The sequence below is a fragment of the Stegodyphus dumicola genome, chromosome X2 (genome assembly GCF_044657685.1).
Source record: "Stegodyphus dumicola isolate Sdum_Otavi_A_Nest chromosome X2, ASM4465768v1".
NCBI lineage: Eukaryota > Metazoa > Arthropoda > Arachnida > Araneae > Eresidae > Stegodyphus > Stegodyphus dumicola.
This window is the reverse complement of record NC_140781.1, coordinates 94,399,648-94,425,639: the sequence shown is the minus strand read 5'-3', so window position 1 is coordinate 94,425,639 and position 25,992 is coordinate 94,399,648. Positions and strand designations below refer to the sequence as shown.

Sequence of the window (25,992 nt, the reverse complement as noted above, 5' to 3'; positions counted from 1 at the left end):
GCACAATTTTACACACAAACAGGTAAAAAAAAACCTCGAATAACAACATTGTTTACCTTTAAGTTGAGCCTTTTAAATGGCACTTCCGGTCTTTCTGCTTGCACTTCCAGTGCAGTTAATTGGCTATATCTTCTCTTCTAATTATCACAAACGTAAAAATGAACCATTTTCGGAATCCTACAAAACTGACCTTTCAAATTGGACAATTAAAAAAAATCGAATTTTTTCGCCGAAATCGTGTTTTTAACGTAGGCTTTAACGTAAGCTTGATTTATTTAAAGAAAGTATTTCTTGAGTTTTATTTTTAAAAAATTTAGACGATTAAATATTTATTGAATATTGAATATTATTTTAGAGGATTGAGCATCTGCTTACACGTAAAACGTAATGTTTTATAAAATTATTCTTTATTCATAATTTTTATTTGTCAAAAACTGTGAACTAGTTAATTAAAAGATAAATTAATTAACTAGTTCACTGTGATTAAATGTATAAACAACATTGAATTGGCCAATATGCAAGTCAAATGTATAAATCATATTGAATTAGTTAATATGTGAGTTGTGGAAATAAAATTAAATTAGTTAAGCAGTTGAAATTATTATTTAACATAGCAGTTTGCGGCTTCGAAAATCACATGGATTTCGAAAAATAAATAAAAAGATGTTAGTAAACACCCCTTACACTTTTATTTATTTTAGTGCATTTTATCGATAGTTTATGTTAGTTCTTGAATAAGACTAACTTACACTGAAGTAAACAATTTTTAACGGGTGTTAACATACATGTGTATTAATATGAAAGTGAAACTGTTATGCAAGTTTGGCTGAATCCCATCTTTAATGAATATATATCTTTCTCATATAACAGTAGAAACACATAACATTTCTATATATACATATGAAATTAAATTAACCGAAATTCTTATACGATACATTTTGTCCTATATGACCTCTTTTTCCGGAAAATAAGAAATAAAATTTGCAAATGTGCTTATATTCAGTTGCTTGCAGAATTGTGAAGAGCTTTAATGAGAAGATAAATAATTTCTTATTAACTATACATCAACTACAGAAAAGCCACCTTTTTTCTGCGAATCCAATAGTCTGCAAATTGAATATTTTTCTAGTTTCGTAACCTTCCTAACAGATGCTAACAGTTTGGAATACACTCTTCGTTAATCCAACTTGTTTTAATTTTACCAATCAATTTATAGTATCTATGATATTTCATGCTTCAGAATTGTATATATCAGTAAGTTTTTCATTTTAAATCTTAACTAGAATTTTCTCTAGTTATCTTTATGAACCATATAAGATTAAACAAAATGTCCAAAAAACATCCTAAGAAGGACAGAAAAAGTAGAAAGTGTGATTTGCTTTTTCCGTCATTCTAAATCTAAATTGTGTAAAACAACACAACTTAGATTTAGAATGACATGTTTTGTATCTCACCTTTTGTGAATACTTTTTAAAATTTGTACGCTTCTTCCCACTCTTTAGAATATCGATCAGGGAACCCTCGGAGAATTCTTCTGTGTCCTAACTTTATTATAAACTTTATTCCAACTGTCGACGTGGCGTTCGATATTTTATCATATCCGGTAGTTTCCATTGAAAATTTAGAAACTTCTGTCGCACACATTTAAAGGCTTTCTCTATGAATCACTACTCTAGAAAATCTATCACCGGCATCAAGGCAGATCTGCACACACTTCTACATATTGACAAAGACTTTCTTCAGGATATTTGTATTGTAATTTCTTGAATGTTGTTAGTGAAGTGCAGCTTCTAGCTCTTGAAAATGAATGCGAATTATCTGCCCTTTCGCTTCAGTGCTCCCCACAAGAAACACATGCGATTTGTTTATTGAGTTAACCATACTACAGGGTGAAAATACCACTTCTATGTTATTTCAGTTACTCACATTTGTATTCCTACAATTATCATATTCAGTGAGCTGTGAGTTTGGATACCTTGTACTTTCTGTCACTCAGTACTTTTCATGCTATTTAACTTGAACTCAATGGGTTTAATTTGAACATAATTATCTTTCCCAATGCCTTCCATTTAATTAAATGAAGCCCTTTGATATTTATTTCTTTCATTATTGCTATTGATATCACCCGCCTTGTTTACATGTAAAGTAAGATATATTTTCGTTTTAAGTTACGGTTTCTAAACGGGTCTGCATTATATGTATTTACAACTTTCTGTTTCGGATAGAACACTATGTTAGATAATAAAAAGATTTTAAATGCCATTGTGTACATGGAAGCTTTTCTTGTAATATTTATATCATACATAACTGAACATAATTCTTTATTCAAGAAGTAGATTTAAGTAGTAAATTAACGATGTAATACTTTTTAGTTATATTTTCCCTAAACAATCTACTAAAGAAATCCAAATAAAAGATAAAAGTAACGCATGCTGATTTTACATTAAAAGATCTATAACTCACCAGGTTTTCGACGGTCATCACTGAGGCTATTAAGGGACATACTCCGAGACATAAGATTAGCAGCTGCATTCACAGGATTCACAAGACTGCCGTCATCTTTTGAACGTTGACCACTCCAACTGGAATAGAAATAAAATAATTTTTAGCTTAATTTTTCTCTTTTCTTAATGGAACACTGAACTGGAGTAAAATCTTTTTATTAATCTGAAATTAAATTTTAATAATGCCGATTGAAGGTATCAGAAGTGTTACTACTTTTATCATTTCTTCCTTAATTATTTTAATAATTAAATTTTTAGTAATTATATTTGAAAATTCAGTCACTATTAAATGATATATTAATTTAGAGAATTAATAAATTCTAAATGTTTTATAGGAAAGTACTGCTGAGAAAAATGCAAGTGATAATGAATTCCGCTGGAATGTACATGAACTCTTAACAGTGTATAATTTGAAAATGTTGATGTGAAAATTTCCTTAAGTCAAACGCGGAATGAAATGCGAACATTATTCAAAGAAAGATATGTAAGTTTAATAAAACTTCATTATCAATAGTTTTAAAATTTAAGATTTCTCTAAGTTTTTTAAGAGACAACCATTCATCAAAATATTGCAGGGTAACAAACAAGCCTTTGATGATAAATACAGAAGCAAACATTTTCGCGAAGCAGAGGAAGGCAAAGGCATTTGTAAGCAAAAAAGATGACATTTGTAGAGAATATTACAAACATTTAAGCAGTTGCATATGTAGATAAGTTTGTTTTGGATAAGTAAATTAGCTGCGGCTGAAAATCATCAGAACAATTTTTTTAATTAAAAGTTTGTACATTTTTCGGGCAGAAAATGTTTAATTTATGTTGGGAAAAAAATTACTTTAATTAACTTTTAGTTTAAGTAAATTAATTATAGTGACTGAAAAATCAAGTTTTTATTTCCCTACAGTCTAAAATACAGTTTTTATTTATTAGTAAACTTATATCAGAACACTGACTTACCATAGGGTTTACTACAGTACATGTATATTCCTTTCGTTTCATTGAATACTCCCTTAATAAAGTCTTGTTCACATTAATAAGTACATTTTATCTACACTTTTCTTTAATGACTCTTATGGGATAAATTCTTTGTAGGGCTCTTTTATGTAACTCTAAATTAATAAAGTCGCGTTTTTAAGTAAATACTTCCTGAAAGTTTTATTTAATTTTCTTTATTTCATTTGAAAATATTTTTATTCAGTTTGTGTTATTGTAGTATTTATTGATGGTATTGGTAATTAATGACAGTTAACTTCTCTGAGAAAAACTGTTTCATTAAATCTTTCTTAATATCACTCATTAAATTTTGTCGAGGACTGAGTACATTTACGATAAGCAATCACTAAAGTAAAATGGCTAATTTTGGTCTTAGGAATCATTGTAATTACTACTTTATGACCAATGACAATTTAATCTTCATTTTACAAGATTTCACTTCAAAAGCAGTTTTTGAGGGAAGAATTAGGATAGTAGCTTTAAGTAAAAGCATGGCAATAAGTTGAAAGTATGTATTTGCAGGATGCTCTTATTTGAGCATTATCTCTAACAAAATGACCAGTTTTGATCTTGGAATCATAGAAACTTTAGGTTAATAATTGCTTTAAGATCAATAATAACTTTATCCTCAATTTACAAGATTCCATTACAGAAGCAGTTTTTGAAGAATTGAGGAATTTGAGGAAGAAGAAAAGTAGTGGCTCTGCGTAACAACGTATTTATAATGTTAAAGCATCCATTTGCAAGATGCTCTCACTTGAGCATTATCTCTATTTATACAAAACAAGTGAGAAAAATGAAATACATAGGAAGTCACATAACATTTAAGTTAGTAGTTTCCCGAGAAAAAAATATCTTTATCAGCGAGCTGACATATTCTCTTCCAGTTAGCGTCAAATAATTTAAAGACATGTTTTTGCATTTAAGAAACTCGGAAACATAGACAAACTTTAATTATTCACCAATTAGTTGAAATTCAATTAGTTGAACCAATTAGCGATGCTACTACATTCACAGCAGTAGAATCTGCTTGGTAGTTTTAAAATAAGTTTTAAGTTATATTTTTAACACCGTCCAGAGCGAATAAAATTGAACTTCTTTACATAAAAGAAGCTCTAGAAGGAATGAACAGATTTACTCAGGTTTTTCAACTACCGAATTAGTGTAAAAGTTTTCACTGCTAAATTTCACACCAAGCTTACACCAACAACACGGCGACGTCGCTATGACAATGCAAACATGTCATACTGTGACGATCTCAACGTCACAATGATGTTGTAGGTAAGTCTTAATGCCGTGACGTGGGAGTAGGATCTTCTACCGCTAGGGAAAAAAAAAAAAAAAAAACTCTTGTGCACTAGATTCAAGAATTCCGAATCTTTCAAATTTGCGAGGGTTGAGAGGATCCGCGGACGCCATACACCCTCCCCCAGCATCTAATGAGTAGGTACGACTTGTTACTGTGTTTTGTACCTATGAGATGATTCTGTTGACCGTTGCGTTGGAGGGCTTTTCAGCCCCGTTCGTTGGGTATGGCTAGTTTGGTCGGTTGAGCATTTCTTGCCCGTTGACCAGGGTTCGAATCCCTAAGATGCCATAGATGTTGTAAATATATAGCGTCTTTTCGCCATGAAGGCATATAGCGAGATTCTCGTATGACTTAGTGGTCGGGGAAGAGGGGTGGTATATCTTCGGACAGCCGCCGGGTGCTCTCTCTTGAAATTGGGAAAAATTGTACTGTCACTTAAAGCCCGTTGTGTGCACAAGCCTGTTGCCAACGACAGGCGCAATCTTGTAACGCCTGCCATCATTAAATTCGTGGGCTTGCTCTAATTTAGTCAGACAAGTGAGATAAGTCACAACAACAAGATTTAAATAATCTTCAAATTTGCTTCGTGCATAATTAAATTAAACAATATGCTAGAGTATCAATAGTATTTTTTTGCCTAAGGCAAAATTCAGACAACTCTATAGCAGCTGTAACCTTCACATCGTATAATTTGATCATGAAGGTTATCCTGCCGTATTATAGTCATATTGGAAGAAATAAGGGTGTATGTAGAAAATCATATTAACTTTACACTCACTTTATGAGTGTATCATCTAAACAAAAAGAGATCTAGTATTATATTCATATGAAAGTCCATTGATAGTTTGATAGTTTGTAAAGTATTTTTCTCTTCGCTTAATAGTATCATTCGGTTAATTAACTTACTTTGCAGCAATTGCGCAAGTAATAGAATAACTCGATTTCGAACTAAGTGAATTTAAGCTTATACAACATATATATATATATTACCTAATTTAGTTCTCTGAACTATACATATGTATGCAGTAGCTTATATATAGATATAAAGCTACTGCGTAAGCCTTATTAGAACCTATATATACATATATAGGTTCTAATAAGGATATATATATGAGGTTCTAATAAGGTTATAATAAGGATATAACCTTATTAAAACTATAGGTTTTAATAAGGATAGTTTCATGAATTAGCATACTAAGATTTTCATATCTCATTTTAACGCGAGACACGAATGATCTTTGTTATAGCTTATGGGATATTATAATCAGAATTTATCATCATTTTAACCTCGAATGTAAACTTCACGTTTAAGCTGAAGCCTATCACAGTAACATATCTGTTATACATATATATATATTTATAAACTCTATAATCTTAGCTGCTAAGAATAACAACTTCAAAATCCGAATAATAATATACAGTATTAGGCTTGTAAAACAAGCAGTGGTGCCAGGATCTTTGCTTTAAACTTCCATAAACATTTATGATGATTCCATGAATAAATTAGGTAAATCATAATCTCTCATCATAGAAGCTTTAAACCCTACTGGTCAAAAATTATCTGCATGTAAAACGTTTTAAAGCAAAAGTGCATCATTTTATCTTGGTACCGTACTCTTTACGGTAATCGAGTTAATATATGCTATCGCCGATAGAAAGGGTAATTCTATACTTATAGAATTTTAAATTAAAAATTTTGAAAAGGCACATTTTGGTTGAAATTCTATTAGCCAAAACTAATACTACCAGAAAAAAACTACCTATCCTAGGACTTGAACAGTCCCACTGTGTTTAAATATTGTTTCGGCAGGAGCCATCTTCAGAATTCAGCCAAGGTTTAAATCTACAGTCAGATGGTAATCATTTGTCTAAATCCTAAAAAAAATTCAGCGTCTCATACTGTTAAATTACACAAAAGTTATAAAGTAATGTTCTGACCGGTGCAAGAGTCTTTGCTATAAAGGCGGGAAAAAAAAAGCTGATTTCAAAATTCAAACAGATTTAAGTTTATAATCTTGCGGGAAGGGGTGTCCTAAAGGTTTCTGTTGCTTGAAAACTATTCTGTGCAGTCTTTGTACAAAGACGTACAAATAAATATCTCATTATTGTTGTACGTGGCGATAGAATCAATAAACTACTACAAAAACAGATACAATAATATTCACTAAAAACTAAATAAAAGTGCCAATATAGATATGCTAAATGAAAAACCTATGCAAAAATAATTACATATTAATATTTAGGAGTGATAATAACTGCTATTTAAACCCGTTTCGAACCACTTATGTGCATAGTAAGTAAGATAACAAGAACACAAGTAAGTACAAATGTTTTACACATAAAAGGAAATAGTCTTGTGACAGTTCTCTAGTACATGTTAGCATCGAATCTATGCGCAAATTGTGTCAATGCCTTGATTTTAATGATCTGAAGTCAACAAAGAGTGGTAGTCATCTGCTATATTTAAAAAAACTCTTCACAGCTTATCATGCTCTGTGTCCTGAAACTTTGAGCAGTTCTGAGCACTGTTAATTAAAGAGTTCATTTTCACAAATTAGAACGTGCTATTATTTTATGATCCTATGACTATTAAAATAAAAAATTAACATTCTATAAATCTGGATAGATTCAGTTTCGAGTTCAAACGCACTTTTCTATTTGTAAAACTTACCCGCATTTTCCATGCATTTGTCGAAATAAGGGACTTGCTGACATATCGATTTGATGGCTCTTCACTGCTAGATCTGCATACCCTGAGCAATCTATCTAAACTAAGAGCTTAGAATTCATTTACTGGATCGAGGCCAAAGAGTGTAGAAAATAAATTTCAATATTGGGCCAAGGAGCTGCAAGATATGATAGTTTATGTTCAGTCTCTTTACATTATCAGTTTAAGATCGATAGTCCCAATATTTAAAAAAAAACTCTGCATTTCATAGAAAATGAATCAGAAATTCGTTCCATATCTCAAAGAAAAGAAAAAAGAACTAAAGCAAATAAAGCAAATAAATTTCACAAAAAGCTAGAAGTTTGTTGATCACTCTAAAAATAGAAATAGTTATTGGGTTAAAGCTGTTTAGTTAATCGGTTAGTTGCATAATTTAAAACTTTGAATACTTTGATATTAATTAGAATTTTTTCCATTGCTTCTGTATAATAGAGCTTCGAATGTTGCATAAATTTAGGGGAAAAAATAAAAGAGTTTTTAATAGCTTCTAACTAAACATCAACAGCTATTTTCTAAAGCCATCATCTATGGGCTGGCTTCTTTCGAGCCAGATAGCTGAGTTTAAAGAAGGAGATTGAAATTTTCTTAATGAATTCGCTGTTAATAAAATCATTACGTTATTTAAAATTTATTAATTATCTATCATTTAAAATGATATTTATATCATTTTAAATGAAGTTCTGTGCGCTTGGTTTAGCTTATTCTGACAATCTGTCTTAGAAGGAAACTGACCAACCTCTACTGTTTTATCTTCTCGACTCAGGGATATACTTAAAAGTGCAAGAATCTAATTGAATAACTCCGACCCATTTTCCATACCCTGCATATTTCCAGAATAAAATCCCTAAAGATAACTCAAAACGCCTAAGAAGAGCAAAACAAATCACTAATATAAAATGTTTATAGAAATTTTTGAACTTAGTGTAACTTATTTTTGGCAATACTATCAGTTGAATATTGGACCTTACTGTTTTTTCATAAGTATCATCCGTCTAATATTTATCTTTTAGTTGAAAGAAATGACTTATGGAGCTGATAACTAATTCAATTAGCAGCATTTCTTTCACTGATAAGATTGGGTACTAATGACGAAGCTAGCGTGTAAAAATAGAATAATTTTTGCAAGCATTAACCATAATTTGAAAGCTTAGCCTCTCTTGCTTTCTAAATACCTTACAAAAGAAAAATTAAAACATTTCAAATATAATATCTGTAATAAAGCTATAAGCTATTTTCTCCCTCCTTCCAGCATACCTTCGTGCTGTTACCAGTAGCCCACTCGAAGCATATCCGAGAGGTCTATGTTCGAGTCCCAACGAGGGTATTTCACATATTTCCCATCTCCTGCTTCAAAATAACCTAATTACTCTACAAAGCAATAAACAACCCTTATGATAATTAGGACTTAGGTCGCGAGTCAAAATTTTTCGAGCAAATTATCTTGTGCTCTCTGTCTTTGCTTATAACTTTAATTATCTTTATGTGAAAGTCTTTCCCGCAAAGTAAATACCGAAAGAATAGACAGAAGCCATTAACTTAAGGGGACTCATACACCTTAAACCCCTCATGATCTTCGAATATGTGACTGTTGCAAGAATTTGGATATTTTATTTATTTTAAAAGCAATTATTTCCAACTTTTTACAGCTGACTACATATTATAGCTGCTTTGGAAACTAGTAACCAGAAAGTTTGTGTTGCCACAAATATTTTTGTAACTTAATCCTCTTTGTGACAAAATATTTCGCCATGTTTCCGCCTTGCGCGCATGATATTTTAAAAATGGTTAATGGTACATACTTGAAATTGGATGGAATTCTTTATATGGGCACAACTTTCTAACTGAACCAACAATTTGATGAATATTTTAATATTGAAAAATTTTATGGACGAAAACGTTACAAATTTTGTTAATAAAATACATTTTACATACTCCACTCAAAATAAAATAAAAATTTAACATGAAATTTTTAGAATTTTAGGTTTACAGTAGTTTCCACATGTTATAAAAGCTATATATTAAATATGGAATTAAATTATGCAACAGAATGTTTTAAACTGTGCGCGCAAGTTGGAAACATGACGAAAAATGTTGTCACAAACGGATTAAATTATAAAACTATTTGTGGCAACACAAACTTTCTGATTACTATTTCAGAAAGCAGCTATATTATGTAGTCAGCTGTAAAACGTTGGTATTAATTGCTTTTAAAATAAATTAGTTATCGCAATTCTTGCACCAGTCACCTATTCGAACATCTTATGGGTTTTAAGAAGTATGAGTCCCTTTAAAGAATCCACCAAGTCTTGGCTACTACGTAAAAAGTTTATGGACGTAGAATTATTTGACTATATTAAAGGTGTGTCATAACAAAACGTTTAATATTTTGATGTTTAAAACTGTAAAACGTAGTTTCGCATTTACTTCTTAAAATATTTTTTTTCTTACTGCAGAGAATTATCCAGGCTTTAAGAACTTTTGCTGTGAAGTATTTTATCTATCTTGGATCAAAAGCAGAAAGTAAATAAAGCAGAAATTTTGCATTATTACTGAGTCATCAGAATATACTCTCAAATCTATTTTTATGCTGTTATTTCTGTGCCATTTTTTTAACATGCGATTTTTTTTATGCAGTATGTAAAAAAGTCCATCAAAATGCATAATATGAATAAAACGTAATTTATCAGCAATCTGTTGCTTTCTTTTCAGTGTCAAAATCGCGTTCAATTAAAAAGAGAAACAAACAGATCGCCCACACGATATTCAAGCATTATATTATAAATGGATACCAATTCTGAAAGCACTTTAACATATCAGAATGTATATCTGGTTACCGGAACCTATAAAAACGGCTAAGCAGACAACCGTTGTCGCAAAAACTATCACCGTATACATTGAATTAGCAAAAATTTCAATTCTAAATAACCGCAAGGTAGCATCTTCAAGTGACGAAAGTGATTTTGAACAAGTTCTGAGAAAAATCGCCGTTCTTGGCTACGAAAAATAATTTTTACATGTACATTTTGGAATTTGGATATATGTAATATATAACCGATCCGTCAAGGTAAATTGAAAATAATTTTAAAAATTGCTAATTTTTGAAGTTAAATATCCCGTTAAATTTTTGTCGCACGGGAGTCAAACAACTTATAATTTTATTTTTTCATAACGAGTATAAAACTTTCCTAAATATAAGTATAGGAACGGGGAGACCGCATTAAAAGTTAGATTTCGCTATTCGTTGAAAATTATTATTATTACTTTTTTAATTTGACATTGCAAAACATAAATATTATCGTCATTTAAAACACTTCTGCAATTGCAACTAGATAACTAGGACCAACGACTGCCAAGATAAAGGCAGAATAAGGACTTTAAGGCGGGCAACGAAAATATATATACACACACACACACACATATATATATAGATAGATAGATAGATAGATAGATAGATAGATAGATAAATGTATAAGATGTATGTGTATATACATATATACACACATACACCTATATATACAGACACATACATCTATATATGTAGAGATAGATAGATAGATAGATGTGTGTGTGTGTTTGGTACTGCCAATTACAATAAAAAGGTGAGATGCATAACTAGATGTTATAGCAGTCCCATATACAAAATTCAAACGATCTACGCTAATCATTTTTGAGTTATGCGAGACAACTACGTACATACATACATGCAAACGCTACGAGAAAAACCCCTTTTTGAATATATTTTAAATCTATTTTATAAGCCATTTTGGAAAAAAAGAATCCTTTATTCTGTCCGTACATACAGATGCCAGGGGAAAAAACTGTCTATATGGATTAGGGAGAGGTCAAAATGAATATTTCAGTTGAAATATGATTCCCGAAATTTTTCGCAATTACATTACTTTACTTCGTAGGAGAAAGGTAATAAAAATAAAAAAATAAAAAGGATAATTAGTTCTTAAAATCTTGAACCTTACAGCATCTAAAGTTTTGAAATATATTAGAGGAACAAAATACGCTTAGACGTTTTTGGTTTTATAAACCAGGTAGTTCTATGTTTTTACCTTTACAAATTATTCTTTTTTGCTCCACCATATTTGATGTAACAATGCAGGTTTTCTTATAAATATTTTCAATAATATTTATGACTTAAATTCGTAATTTATCTTAATTCATTACTTAGCACATTTTAGGCTAAGGTACTAAACAGATCGAAAGTATTTTTTCTAAATTTTTATTAACTCAAATGTTACATATTTTAAAAACAAACTTCCTTTTTTATTTATTATTTTATATTTTTAATCAAATTTTCTTCATTTATCATTTTTCATATGTTGGATTGTTTTTGTTATACATGTTTTTTTAGGCTCGGTCCGCTTAAATCGAAAATTATTAGATTTTCAGGCTTTTTTACTTTTTTGTGATTTTGAACCTATAATTTTTTTTAAAAGTTTAACCTGCGGGTATTTTAAAGTTTACATATGTTTTAATTTTTGCACATGTTGGAGTGTTTGTATTCGCACTTTTTTAACTCGGTCTGCTCAAAATGGTAATTTTAAGTTCTCTTAAATTTGTATATAATTTTATGCTCTAATTTTGCAGTTGTTTGGAGTGCTTATTTCGGCCTATATCGTTTGAACTAAGAAAGATATAGATTGCTTTGATAAATTTTTCTGACATCATTTTAGGTTTTAAGTTTTAATTTGTGCCTTTATTAGTTCAAAAACAGGTTTATTTATTTACTTCCTTCGTTGCAGCAACACCCTGATGATGATGCAGCGAAAGATATAAATTTATTGCTTCATTTTTGGTTTTGGCGTGTTTTTGCAGTTTGCTTCCGGTATTTGGTTTTTACATACGTTTATTCTACATTGAATACGGCATGAGTTTTAAAAGTATTATTATTTAAATTATTTTCTAATATATATATATTAGTTACTGAAGAATGCTCCATATACATATATATATATGTATAAATATGTCACACGGGCATATATTTTTATTTGTATTTTTTTTTTTTTTTTTTTTTTTTTGTGTGTGTGTGTGTGTGTGTGTGTTTATACAAAAAGTTTACAAAGAAAAATATATCATCATTCCAAGAATTTTTTGCTGGGCATTCTTCAGTAATTGAATATGATATTTGCGATTTTCTTACGTAAATTCTATAATACAAGTATTTATGATGAAAAATATCTCAGAACTACATTATACATAAATTTAGAAAATTTTTTGCGTTCCGGGATCAGCGACCGTATCATGGGTTTAGCTAAGTGATTATGCTCGTCATCACCAGATTTCGTAATCAGCCGGTCATCTTTGTGAATAAATAAAGCAACTCAACACGCTAAAGCCATTGACAGGTTCAATGAAACGAATAAGAGCAACAAACACTTAAAAAAATTTTGCACTCAAAACATATTTTTCTACTGAAACACATTATTCATTGCAGGTTTAACAAAAAAATGCTGAAATAATATTGAAAATTCTATTGCTAATATTAAAAAAATGTTAAATACAGAATTATTTGAAAATGTATTAACAGACCAAAATTTCATGTTCACATAATTAGCTATTTGTTTTAATTATTATTTTTAGGTTTTCAAAAACTGTGGACTGAAACTGGGGTCATTTTAAATTTATATAAAGAATTTTTAAAAAATTATACCTTATTTTTAAAAAATACGATCTGTATGTATTATTTGTTTGGGTGTTAATTAATGGGTGTCACGTATGTCGAGCTTCAAAAGTGTTAAGCTCTAGAGGGAAAAGGAAGCATGGATAGGTATAGAGAGAAAGCTGTAAGGCCTCGCAAAGCCTAGGATCTAACTTTCTTGACTTTTACACAGAATGTCTTTATTTAAATGGTCTTAGTTTTCTTTGAGAGTTTACTAGTGTGAAGCGCTTGGAATCAAAAATCCATCAGGCTCCGTGACAAATTGGATCTTGTAACATTATTTATCATGTGCTACTGGAATGGCAATATTGACTGGCTTTCTGTAAGCAAGGTGTTTCCGTTTGAAAACCATAAAATTCCCCATGGTGTTGCATTTACAGCCCATTATGTAAAAGAGAAAGTGAAAATGTAAACATTAAATGGTCTGGGATTATGAATGACAGTTTTGGAGATCAGGGTGAGAATTAATAAACAATTTTTAAACTGGATAACGCCATAAGCAAAGCTTTAAGGTCTGTCCTCATGCGTTTTTCTCATATAAATGTTACTGTTTCATCAGCTAACGTTACTGTATCAACTAAGTTACTGTTTGCATAACTATGACTAAAAACTCAAAATAAATTCATTCCATTTGAAACAACACAAACATTCAACAACAAAATTAACTAGCTCAAAACATTAGCCTACTTGAAACAGAAGGCTGTAAATCAACACAGTAAATTAAAATATTTATTAAACCACACTTGTACTTAGTAAACTAATAAGACATAAATGCTTGCTAACTTTTGGACATTTTGTAAAAGAAAGAGTTTAACCATAAAGCAAAGTAACTTAACCATTTATAACCCTAAAGAGAAACTATTTTTATAACGCTGTAATCTAGAATACCGTTAAGTGTTACAGTAGTTAATTCATAACAGTTAAATCAATCACAGGAAACAATTCAAGTTAGACTATATAAATAGCCGACATTTCTAAGAGTTAATTACTAGAACAACTAAAAACCAGCAACGCGATTAACATTAAGATAATTCCTTTGTATTTCCTCACTGTTTTATTGAGCTAACTATCTGCATTATTCTTGTGTAAAGAAGTGAAATAGACGAGAAAAAAAAGTCGTTAGCAAAGCACAAACTAAAGTTTTACTTTTGAGAAATAAATAAAACGTTATAAAGAGTTACAAAAATGTGTTTCCGGACAACTTTTGTTTCTTACATTCCACAATACCTATAAAATACGCTAAAGAAACTCGTAGGAGAACATTAAAATTATATTAATGACAGACAAGGAATTGTAGAGCAAATAAGGTACCGGATTTGTGATAACATTCCTCCTCACCAAGCGGCAGGGCGACCGAATACTGGGAGTTCGCCATGTAGCAAACGAACTGGCTACATGGTTGATTTTCTCCTTATGTAATGCTAATACAAGCCAGTTTCCTATAGAAAGTCCTCCCCGAAGGTATCTTTTTCCTTAGGTAGATAATCTTCGTGTGTCATATTTAAATAACCAAACATAATCTAACCTGTACTGGTATTTCTGGCGGTATTTAGTTACAGCTATGCTACTGCACTTCAGTATATGTTAGTAAGTAAATGAATATAGTTATTTAAATTAGAATCAGTGTTGTTTTATAGAATAATTCTACAAGGCTGCGTGGTTGATTGAACTTTTTACTAACGATGACATCACGAAGATATTCGATTCCTTTCATGTCACAACACTTAAATGCAGGCAATATATATATGTATATATATGGCAGGCACAACACTTAAATGCAGGCAATTAAACACTTAAATGCAGTATAGTTACAAACACTGCATTAATTTTAACAACACAGGGCCCACTCGCGGCCAAGCGGAAAATTTGCTGAACGAAAATTTGCTGAACGAAAATTTGCTGGTAGTCCGAACTGGGTTCGATTTCGAGGGAAGGTGCTGGCTGCATAGACTTTATCGTGATTATACCCAGGTGTAACATGGATACGAGCCGGTTTCCCTTGGAAAGTCCTCCGTCTCCTTAGGCAGATAGCCCTCGCTGTTCCATAATCAGATAAACAAAATTGCTAGGTTTTTTAAACTCGCAGCATCAGTTAGTCGCGCTGTCCCGCCTAAAGCAATCGTTTCATTAATTCAGACAGTGTTACTTACTTTTAGCGTATCACTTTGAGCACTAGACACTACAAGTTCACCTGTGCCGTAGATAGCGGTAAAATTCATTTCAGTCCATGTAGAAGGGAACAACATTTACTTAAACGAAAACAAGGAAAACAAACACTCAATTTTATAAAATATTACTCTTGGTCTTCTCTAGCGTTATAAACACATTCTGCCTGATTCAAATACATGAATATTTTGCGTTTATATTAAGTAATGCATTCGTTTTTAAAATTTATAACTTTATTATAAGAAGATTAAAATGTTAGCTTTGTGTTCCGGATAATTTAATAGCCGTTAAGAAAGCGACTAAATTTTCATGTACTTGTTGTCTTCTTCGTTTCACTTTGCTTTTCTTTGTCCTTATAATTAGGTTTAATCACTTGCATCACAAACTGTTTGCTCACTGCCTATCTGATAGTCGATTTCTTCACATTTATCAGATTCAGCGTCATTTGATCTATCACTGACAGCATCAGTACAAACCTCTTGCAACAGCCTTAGAAGAACTTTTCCTGTGCATAAGTGGTTGCCCCCCTCCTGGAGAGGAGCAGAATTCTTAAATAAAAAAAGAATTTATTCTAAATTAAAATTCAAAACTCGTACCAAAAACTTAAGTGGCCAAATAGGATATTCACAGCAACCCAACTCGCATGAAATGGTGTCTATGCATAATGATTCATTGCAGAAATGCAGCTGCCTTCGTCACCTAGAATGTGATAAAAAACAGGACTTCCTCCCCAAAACAAAATAGAGCGAGTTTCTTCAAAGTTAATTAAGTATGTCAAAGCTTCAAAGCTATGACATACTTAAGAAAATATTATCGGGGTGCTGTGGCTACCACTTCCGAAAACTGAAGTGTTATTTCGATATTAATGACATGACCAAATTGGCATTAGGGCTTCACTAGCAGCGCCATCTGAACATTTGCTCCTTCCGTGTTCTTCGCTTTCATTTGGGATACTAGTGCTTTCCCCAGTTTTCACTCAGAATTTCATAGAATGGACAGTAATGTTTTAAGTTCTATGGAGTGAAATAAATTACATGAATGATCAGTCTAATGGCTATACACATTGAGTTGTCTTAATCTTTCAGTTATAATGGCGAATAATGCTCTAACAGCTAATCAAATGGCAACACAAAGCACAATTCACTTTAGAATCAGATTAAGATTTGTATAGCCATTTTGATGTGTTATAACTGAAATGTTTACATGCAGAGCCATTATGCTTTCTTGAAGCAGGAGACGTGAAAAATGTGTAATGCCATCGCCAGAATTCGAACTCTGGACCTGTCTAAGGCATGCGGAAAGGAGGAAAAAATATTTTATATACTACCCCTTTTAAAGGGCAACTGGGGATGAGGGGACCCGATTGCCAAAATCCGGGTGATTACAATTATCATCCGCCAAACCTTTAGTTTGGGCATCACTTGTAAATTCATTAGATTATATCGATGCATGAATGGGAAAAGTGTGCAGTGCCTTCGCCAGGATTCGAACGCCGGTACTCCCGAATACGCACCGATTGTGATTCCAGTTACACAACGAAGGCGCGCGGAAAAGAAGGCGAAAATACCTTGTAAACACAAGCTAAACTGATGATTTTTCGTTTCAAAATTTTACGAGATGAGACCACTTGCCCTGTCAGCTAAGATGTCAGTTATGCACAACATGATGTTTTAAGTTCAACAGTCAACAGTTAAGACACAATAACACGCCGAATAAATTCTAATTCAGAAGTCAAACAACAAAAATCAGCGTTATATTTACAAAAAAAAATTTTTTTGATGTAAAATCTTTATTCACCAATGTTCTTTTGATGTAAAATCATTATTCACCAATGTTCCAGTGGAGGGTGCATTAAGATGTCTAGAAACCAGACTTCGCGAATTTCATTTCTCTTGCATCGAAATTGATGAGCTAATTTCTCTCACTCAACTCTGTTTGAAACAAACACATTTTGTTTTCCAAAATAAATATTACAAGCAAACTGAGGGATTAGCCATGGGAAGCCCCCTCAGTCCCATCCTGGCTGATATCTACATGCATTATTATGAATCAAAATTGTTTGAAACTTTAAACTTCCCGGCATGGTTCCGCTACGTAGAAGATACTTTTACCCTGTTTGAAGGTAATAAAGATGATTTAAATAAAGTTCTTTCAACAATGAATTCTATTGATCCTGCTATTTAGTTCACTTTTGAACTCGAGACTTGCAATTCTCTTCCGTTTCTCGACATTCTGGTCACACGTAACACATCCAACTTCAGTACTACGGTTTACCGTAAACCTTCATCGGTTTGCCTTCCACCACACTATAAATCATGTCATCCGACTAAACAAAAGTTAGCTTCATTTTATTCCTATATTTTCCGTGCTCTTCAAGTTTGCTCCTCCAAACTAGCCCTTGATGAAGAACTAAATTATTTAAAAGCAATAGCTATTGACAGGGGCTTTTCACCCAACATTATTAATCAAGCAGTTAAAAAATTCTCATCTCAACACACTAAAAGGCACACTCTTGTTTTAGGAGATTATAAAAATTCTGTTGTCATTCCCTTCTTTCCATCAATTAGCTATAAAGTTGCACATATTTTGCAGAAATTTAACTTTCGGGTTGTTTATTCTCCCATCAATAAAATTCCGAGTTCCATACTCAAGGACCCCATTCCGGATATGAATTCCTGGGGTATTTATAGGATTCCTTGCCAGTGTGGTTTAATTTATATTGGCCAAACTAAGAGAGCCTTAAAATTTCGCGTCAAGGAACATGAGGCATATGTTAGAAAAAAGGAAACACAGAAGTCTTCTGTTGCTCAACATTGTTGGTCCGAAAATCACACTTTCAGTTTTTCTGCTGCCAAAATTATTCAAAAAACATCTTCCATTGGAGAACTGGATTTTCTAGAGGCATTTCACATTCATAAAAATATTTCTGTTCTAGTTAACGATCCTAATTCCAATCCAAATTTGCCTTCGGCCTTTAGAGAAATTATGTTTTAATTCTGGTCTCACCAACAAATGGCGCCACTGGCTTATTCTTGTCCAGGCTTTCTTATCTTATCTAATCATTATTTCCTATCTTGTTTATTTGCGGTTTTGCACCTGAGGATGGTGGTTCGGTAAAACCATCGAAACTAGTCCTGTGAAAATTTTGTAAATATAACGCTGATTTTTGTTGTTTGACTTCTGAATTAGTCAACAGTTGTTCAGCTATACTACCTCAGAACTCGTTAAGCACTTACCAAAGCGGAGCGACTATCTAAGCTTGAGCATTTTAAAATTACACTAGGAGCTCAATTCTCAGTAAGACGTAGCAAACGACGTGTGGAAACACTCCATTTGGTTTACGATTAAGATTAATCTCCTGTTTGTAAGTCCTGTTTGTAAGTAAGATGCAGCTCTAGTCCACATATTCGGCTACTTCGATCAGCCACTATATATTCGGTACTTTTACCGCAACCGTATACATTCTGTTACTAAGGTTTCAATATTCATGGCTGGGTCATATGTTAGGAGTATCTGTTACAGCACCTATCAACAGGACAGCACGAGAGTCCCCCTACGTTATCTCAATATACAGAGTGTCTGACTGCTAGCTTCGGCTGCTGGCTAATTCTCCGGATCTCTCACAAACTCAAAACGTCTGGTCAATGGTTGCAAAGAAACTGAGATGACAACACCCGCCAGATATCCTAGGAAAACGCAGCATTGAAACCACATGAGAGCAATATTCCAAAATTCCACCGAAAGTTTATTCTACGCCATACTAGGCCGTATAAAAGTTGGTATTGTTACCGGATTGCGGATGCTCCAGATACTTGTTTCTGAATATTCTATATCTCAAAACTACTTGAAATTTTAATAGTTTTATTCTTCTATTATAACTGTAAAATAACTATGATTCTGCGAACTGCTTTCCTTCAATGTGTAGCAATTTTAATTTCAGCAGTGTATTTTATTAATACAAGGTAAGGTATTAGGTATGGAGTTCGAAGCCGCAATAGGACGCCCTTTTTTCAAGTTTCCTGCTAAGGCAAACTTATACAATATAGCTTTATAACCGTATTCTGTTTTAAGTTTTTATTCCCTTATTTTTTCTAATTGTTTAATTTTCTCTTCTTATCTTATTAATCTCTATTGTAGCTTATTCTAAATTAATATTAAAACGTTGTTTTAGTCTTTTAAATATTTATTTATATCGTGCTAAATGAATGGAAAACATATATTCGTGAATCACTGATTCATGAAAATGCGTGGGAAAACCGTCTTGTTTCATCATCTTACGTGATCAATGTGTGATATTAAATGTGCTTGGAAAAATCATATTAATTTTATCAGTCTGCATGACAAAAGAGCGTTTGAATAATATCTCATGAAATGTGGAATTAGCGATACCATACGAAATTCGGTTTATTTCCATGACAGCTCAATAAGCCTTTTAATTTGAAAAAAATCCTGAGTCAAATGATGACTGACGAAGGTTGTTGTTGAAATAAAAATTTGAAAAACCTGAATCCAACTTTGAACTAAGTAGTCATTTTATGACAGAGCTCCACTAGAGTCCTCGCCGGACTGTTATCAAATAATGAGAAAAAAATGCTATTGTTGACTTGTAGATGACATCTTCAGATTCCAAGCGTACATAGAGATAGGTGAAAACAGAATGAGTACATGATTTGCACTAAAGTTTAGCAGACATAGCTTAGTGTCTGCAATGCATTATCCTAATTTTGGCCAAGTGTATTGTAACTATTATTACCAAGTGCATTGTAACTATTATTACCAAGTGCACTGTAACTACCGTAACTAATCAACATTATTGATAGTTAGTGTACGTTTTATATACTTCTTACTCTGCCACCAGTCACACGCGAGGACTCTGCCCTGACGATTTTATCTGCCTTTATTCTGCGTAAACGTAACATCAGAAATGCACTATCCTTATCCAGGCCTTGCCGCCGGGTCCATCGGCATAGTAACTGCATGCACTAACCCCCACAAATTTTCACTCGGTCGTTTATTTATTATAGCAAAGCAGGCAAGGAATTTTTACATTTCCATGAACGGCAAGAGATGACTTTCGAATGATAAAAATGTTACTTTGTACGGATTAAATAGCACATTTCTTCTCCCATAAGTTGTAGAGTCGGCATAGTAACTGCATGCACTAACCACCACAAATTTTCACTCGGTCGTTTATTTATTATAGCAAAGCAGGCAAGGAATATTTACATTTCCATGAACGGCAAGAGATGACTTTCGAATGATAAAAATGTTACTTTGTACGGATCAAATAGCACATTTCTTCTCGCATAAATTGTAGAGTCATTAGCTTAATTGGAAGCAGAAAAGATGAAAAATTAGCAACGCCTTCGCCGGGAATCGAACCACGGACCTCTGGAATACAGGCCCAGCGTGCTACCCGTTACACCACGAAGGCACGCTAGGGAAGTGGGAGAAATACCTTATATACTCCCCTTTTTAAAGGGCGACTAGGGTTTTAGAGAACCTAGTCGCCAAATCCTGGTTGGGGAGGATCATCATCCACAACCCTTTTAGTTTGGGCACCACTTGTAGAGTCATTAGGTTAATTGGAAGCAGAAGAGATGAAAAGTTAGCAACGCCTTCGCCGGGAATCGAACCACGGACCTCTGGAATACCGGCCCAGCGTGCTACCGTTACACCACGAAGGCACGCTAGGGAAGTGGTAGAAATACCTTATAAAGTAATTAAAATAACTATCCCGGAATTGATATTCTGCACTAATAGCGGGTTTCACATTAAAATTAGAGAAGATGCGAATGAAAAAAAAGTAATGTCACTTTATTGCATAAAAATAAGTATTAAGTATTGTTTGACGTATGTGGAAATTTAATTTATGAAAATTATAATATTATTACACTTACTTAACTATCGTAAGGAGTAGACACCTTTTGATTATTGCTTTTGATCTAAAATTGTTCTTAATATATGAATAAATTAATACTTAAATTAAAATTAAAAGGTAGAAAAATTAAGAAAAGAAGCTAAGGAGGACACTTTAACACTCATGAATGAAAATTCACTAAAAAACTAATTTACCAATATTTGTAGATATGAGTATAAACTAATGATGTGAAAATGGAGGTAGGAGTTAAGATATTAAAGAGCTAAGGAATGAAAGGGTAGACAAAGATAGAAAAAAACTCCCATCTCGCCCGTCTGCATATTATACATGGGACTAAGATAATTTTTACACATGATGCTACATGAGATGATTACACATGATGTTCCTAATCTCAGCCAGATGATGGGGATGAGAGTAGGAGGACATTGGGGAAATTGAGGAAAAGACACTCATCCGTAGGTTACAAAAGGGAAGTAAGATTGGGCGAAATGTCATTTTGGACAAAAAGACTATGTAACCAAATTTTCTTAGATATTCTGAGCATTCCCTCTATTCCTTTTAGTAGCTCTAACTATTTTACCTTTTTCATTGGTGCTGGAAAAAGAATGATCCTTGTTTTTTCTATCATGCCTTGAAATAAAATCATATTGTTTATTCTTGATTTGAATTTAGCCGGAATTTTCATAGCTCTTTTTATGAAATTGTAATTCCAGCCTCAGTACCAAATAAGAAGAGGTCCGATATTTTATTTTACTTTTTAACTATTAGTTATTGATTTGTTAAACTTTCATTTACGTCTTCACATTCTACTGAATTTTAATTTTAATTAATAATATTTCAATTACTAATTTTTATATTATTTTAATAGTTATTTTATTTATTTATTCATTTATTTCTCTTTCCTGAACGTTTTCCATGCGGCTTCGACACTTCTAATTTTAGAAATTAGCCCCGTAGAAGATACGGACATTCTTCTCAGTGTCAGAATTTGTCGTTTGTTTAAATGTTTGCAATTATGTTTTATATTTTTGTTGCAGAGAAATATCTTTCTGAAATATACTGCACTGTTGCAGTAAAGTTTCATGTTAAAATATTGATACATATATAATTCTGACTTCGTTGAATTTTTGCATTAATCAACTTTTTTATCTAACTGAATAATAAACCTGAAAACAAATAATTTTTCAGATAATCTGGCGTATGCTTCTTTTATGATAGCTATGCATATAAACCATTAAACCATGTTAAAATTTTCTATAATTCACTTTCAAAATATAAGCCATGTTAAAATTATGCACATAAACTATGTCAAAATTTCCTGTTATTCACTTTCAAAATAATTCTAAGTTGATAGCTTAGGCTTCCCTCAAAATACATATTCCTAATCAAAACATATGTCGCAATAAAGCTTGTGTAAGATCTTTCTTTGCTTAATATATTGGTAGCAATTTGTCCCATACGTAAAACACACGACGTTAAAATGGATGCATTAGTGAATATTCAACTAAGCTAGTTACTAATTCAACTAAGCTGAATAATATCTATAACGTTTTGAAATTTCACATGATGTTGAGATACGTATAACAATACTTTTATTGTATTATTTTCAGAGTTGCTTTTTTGATGTTTATGGTAAAAACCATCAATTAATGAAACAGTTTCTTCTTTTCCATCCTTATTAAAATTTGTATAATGGATGAAGTGTTTATAGATATTCTTAAATTAAGTCTTAAAACTTTTTTAAGGTATTATGTTATAATAATATGCTATAAGTACAAGGATACTCAGTTTTTCATAGAACGTTACTGCAACAGCTTGCTTTGTAAGCGCTGGCAATCTGGAAAATGGGCAGCCGCAATTCTAATGATATCATTTCCTCAAGTTAAGTATCTCAGATTATGTTTGGGATAAATTATGTAATCTAGATTATCTAATATACGAAGAGATTTGTAATGATATTACTTTTGAATGATTAAAGACAATTTATTAAGACTATTTAACAGTTTGGTCTCTTGTCCAATCTAGCGAACAAAATCCATATAAAAATCTAGTTTACAGAAACAATTCAAACAGTTAGATAAAAAATAAAGCTATAGTTAGAAAAAAACACCTTTAGATCTGCTTAGTTTTGAACAAAATTTTTATATTAAAAGGTTTATTTGCTTGGAATTTGAATAAAAAATTCTTTATCAAAAAACTTTAGGATAGATTCTGATTGAAGCATTTTCCCTAATTTTAATTTTCAAACTGACCTGCTTTTCTTCCAGTTTGATAAAGTTAAATAAAAAACATGCTTGAGACTTGAGTTGCATTAAAGAAGTCATCAAGTACCAAAATGAGCATGAACATCGTTAGTTCTACATAAATCAAAATGAAAGACCGTTGAAGTTCTTCATTCAGTCATCAGTCAGTCAGTTAGAGACAGAACTGATTGATGAAACAATAGAGGATCTTTTCTATTGTAGGACAATATGGTGTTAAAATGCTTTTAAACGTAAGAAATATGCTTCTTATATTAGTTATTTCAATACAGGCAGACCTTGAAATATAACAACACAGTTAAAAAACCGTTTCATTGATAATACCTTGAAAATGAAGTAAGAATACTGTTATAAGTGATACGAAGAAACACATGTTGTCCAATAACTTCAAAAATCTCAACAGACTGAATTTCGTAAATATAAGCCGAATTGCAAGAAATGTGTGTAATTAAATCATAGGTGCATTTCTAAAAGTAAACTCCCATAATTATCTTAAAATCAAATAATTGCTCTCACAAATTCTGTTAAAATTAGTTTTACTTACCTTCTCATTCTAAACTGTACTTGTCTAATTTTCCTCATCAAATATTGAGCAGAATTTACTTATACGTATTTACATTTCGAGATTCACATCTGAACGTTACAACCGTAATTTAAATTACACGAAGAAAGTTTTTTAGTTGTTTTTATCAGTCCGGGTTTCCCATATAGTGGAGATCGATGCTTCCGCAGACCCAATGATCTTCAACCAATGCTCCAGTGAAGGTCACTGATACGAAAATGATTGACCGCTTGTTTACTTTGATATGAAGCAACAGATCTCAGTATTGAGATCTGAAAGTCTGTGATCAAACTTCATCTCGTCTGCGCATCCCATGCGAAAAATAAACAAATCATGACAGTCTAAATGTCTTGATAATGGTTTCACTTTGTATATCATATAAGATCGTTTTGATATGCTCATTGAAAAGTAGGCTAATATTTTAATAGCTAAAATTATATAAAATAATTTGAATATAGCCATTTAGTTGTCACAACAATATTTATTAAATATTACTTTTTCAACTAGTGTAGAGAGGAGAAATCACGAAAACCTGAATGCTTAAAATTTAAACAAAAATGTTTGTATTGATCGTCTCAACGTCCAGAGCTCCCTAGTCTCTGCAGTCCCACAGATGGAGTGGATAAGCCTCGAAATATAAGTAGTTCGACCTGAATTCAAATCTCGGTGAATAGACTGGTTGCATGGATATTTTAAAAATTTTTCCATGTTTTACATGAAACGGTCTGGTTTTCATTGGAAAGTCATCCCCAAAAGCATTCCTTCTCTTAGCAAAAACTCTTTTGCTTTAATACAAATAATACAGATCCATCCAACATCCAAAGGGCTCACATTTACAACCTGTGTTGCCTTCTGTGTTGCGTGCGTACGGGTTCGTTATAAATTGAATGCACAAGTCGGATGAAAAGTGAATAAAATTTATTCTTATCACAACAAATAAAAACAAAATGCCTAAATTTCCTTAACGATATTCGTATAATATCGCAATATCTCACAGTAGTTATCTTTTAAACTACTAAAACTTTCAACAGAACTTAATTCAAAAGAGAGAAGCGTAGAGAAAGCTAAGCCGATCTCGCCGCGAATTCGCTACAGTAAACAACAACAGTTTTCTAAACAACTGAATTGAGATGTTTTCCTCCAGCTTTTATAAGCTTTTTAAATGCACGAGGAACTTCTCGCATTTTCTCAACTTTTTCTGGGTAGCAAAAGAGTACAATTACGAGATATTTTTTATTAAAATGTTAGATGCGCATGCTCCTGTATTTTAGTTTTTCCGGCGTAGATTTCTCTTCAAATAAGTATCGTGCTGCATTGCACGGGAATATAAAACAATTTTAATAACAATTCTATTGAAAATAGCTAAATCAATACAGATCAATCCATGTGATGCCTCACTTGCCAGGTAATCGACGACCACCTGAGACCTATGCGGACGACCATTGTCGTCCTTTTGCGGAAACCCAGGATCAACTGCGCTCCTGAAAAGTTGAATATAGGGCTCTAAGATCTATACTTCATAGCAGTCAAAGAACCTTTGTCAAGCACATAAGGGAGTGGGCGGCCGTCGAATATAATACGTATCCAAACCATACACCTCCATCACCATAATGATCGTTTCCCCTGATGATTGGAGGGATGGTATCATGTTCCAGGTTCTCTCCAGATGCGGGTACGCCGTCAGTGTCCTTGCTGAATTTCGGTGCATCCGTAAAATGCACGGTGCTGCACTGAAGTTTGATATAAAGCGCATGTTGTCTGCACCATGCTAAACGCGTTGTCTTGTGTGATGCAATGAGCGGGACGCTAACAGCTGGTCTTCTCCCATACGGCCCTATCTTGCGAAGCCTTCGGGCAGCTGTAGGCCGTGAAACTCGTGTCCCATTTGCGGCATAAAACTCACGTGAATGCTGTGAAGCT

The 25,992-nt window shown here is 32.4% G+C and overlaps 1 protein-coding gene and 1 non-coding gene across 3 annotated transcripts in view; both read right to left on the bottom strand.

Moving 5' to 3' along the window:
* LOC118185807 (proton channel OtopLc-like) overlaps positions 1-24,234 on the bottom strand; it is a 64,337-nt gene extending 40,103 nt beyond the window's left edge. Inside the window, exons 1-2 of one of the 2 annotated variants that reach the window (XM_035355723.2) lie at positions 24,055-24,234; positions 2,464-2,582 (exon numbers count right to left, since the gene is read on the bottom strand). In XM_035355723.2, the coding sequence (XP_035211614.1) occupies positions 2,464-2,582; positions 24,055-24,092 (157 nt within the window). In that variant the 5' untranslated portion in view covers positions 24,093-24,234. Of the gene's footprint in view, positions 1-2,463; positions 2,583-7,474; positions 7,534-24,054 lie in introns of those variants that run through there. The other variant, XM_035355722.2, reaches the window with a different exon arrangement.
* TRNAT-UGU (transfer RNA threonine (anticodon UGU)) lies at positions 20,730-20,802 on the bottom strand. The gene has a single exon. It is a non-coding gene; the product is annotated as a tRNA-Thr (tRNA).
* Positions 24,235-25,992: the final 1,758 nt, after the last annotated feature.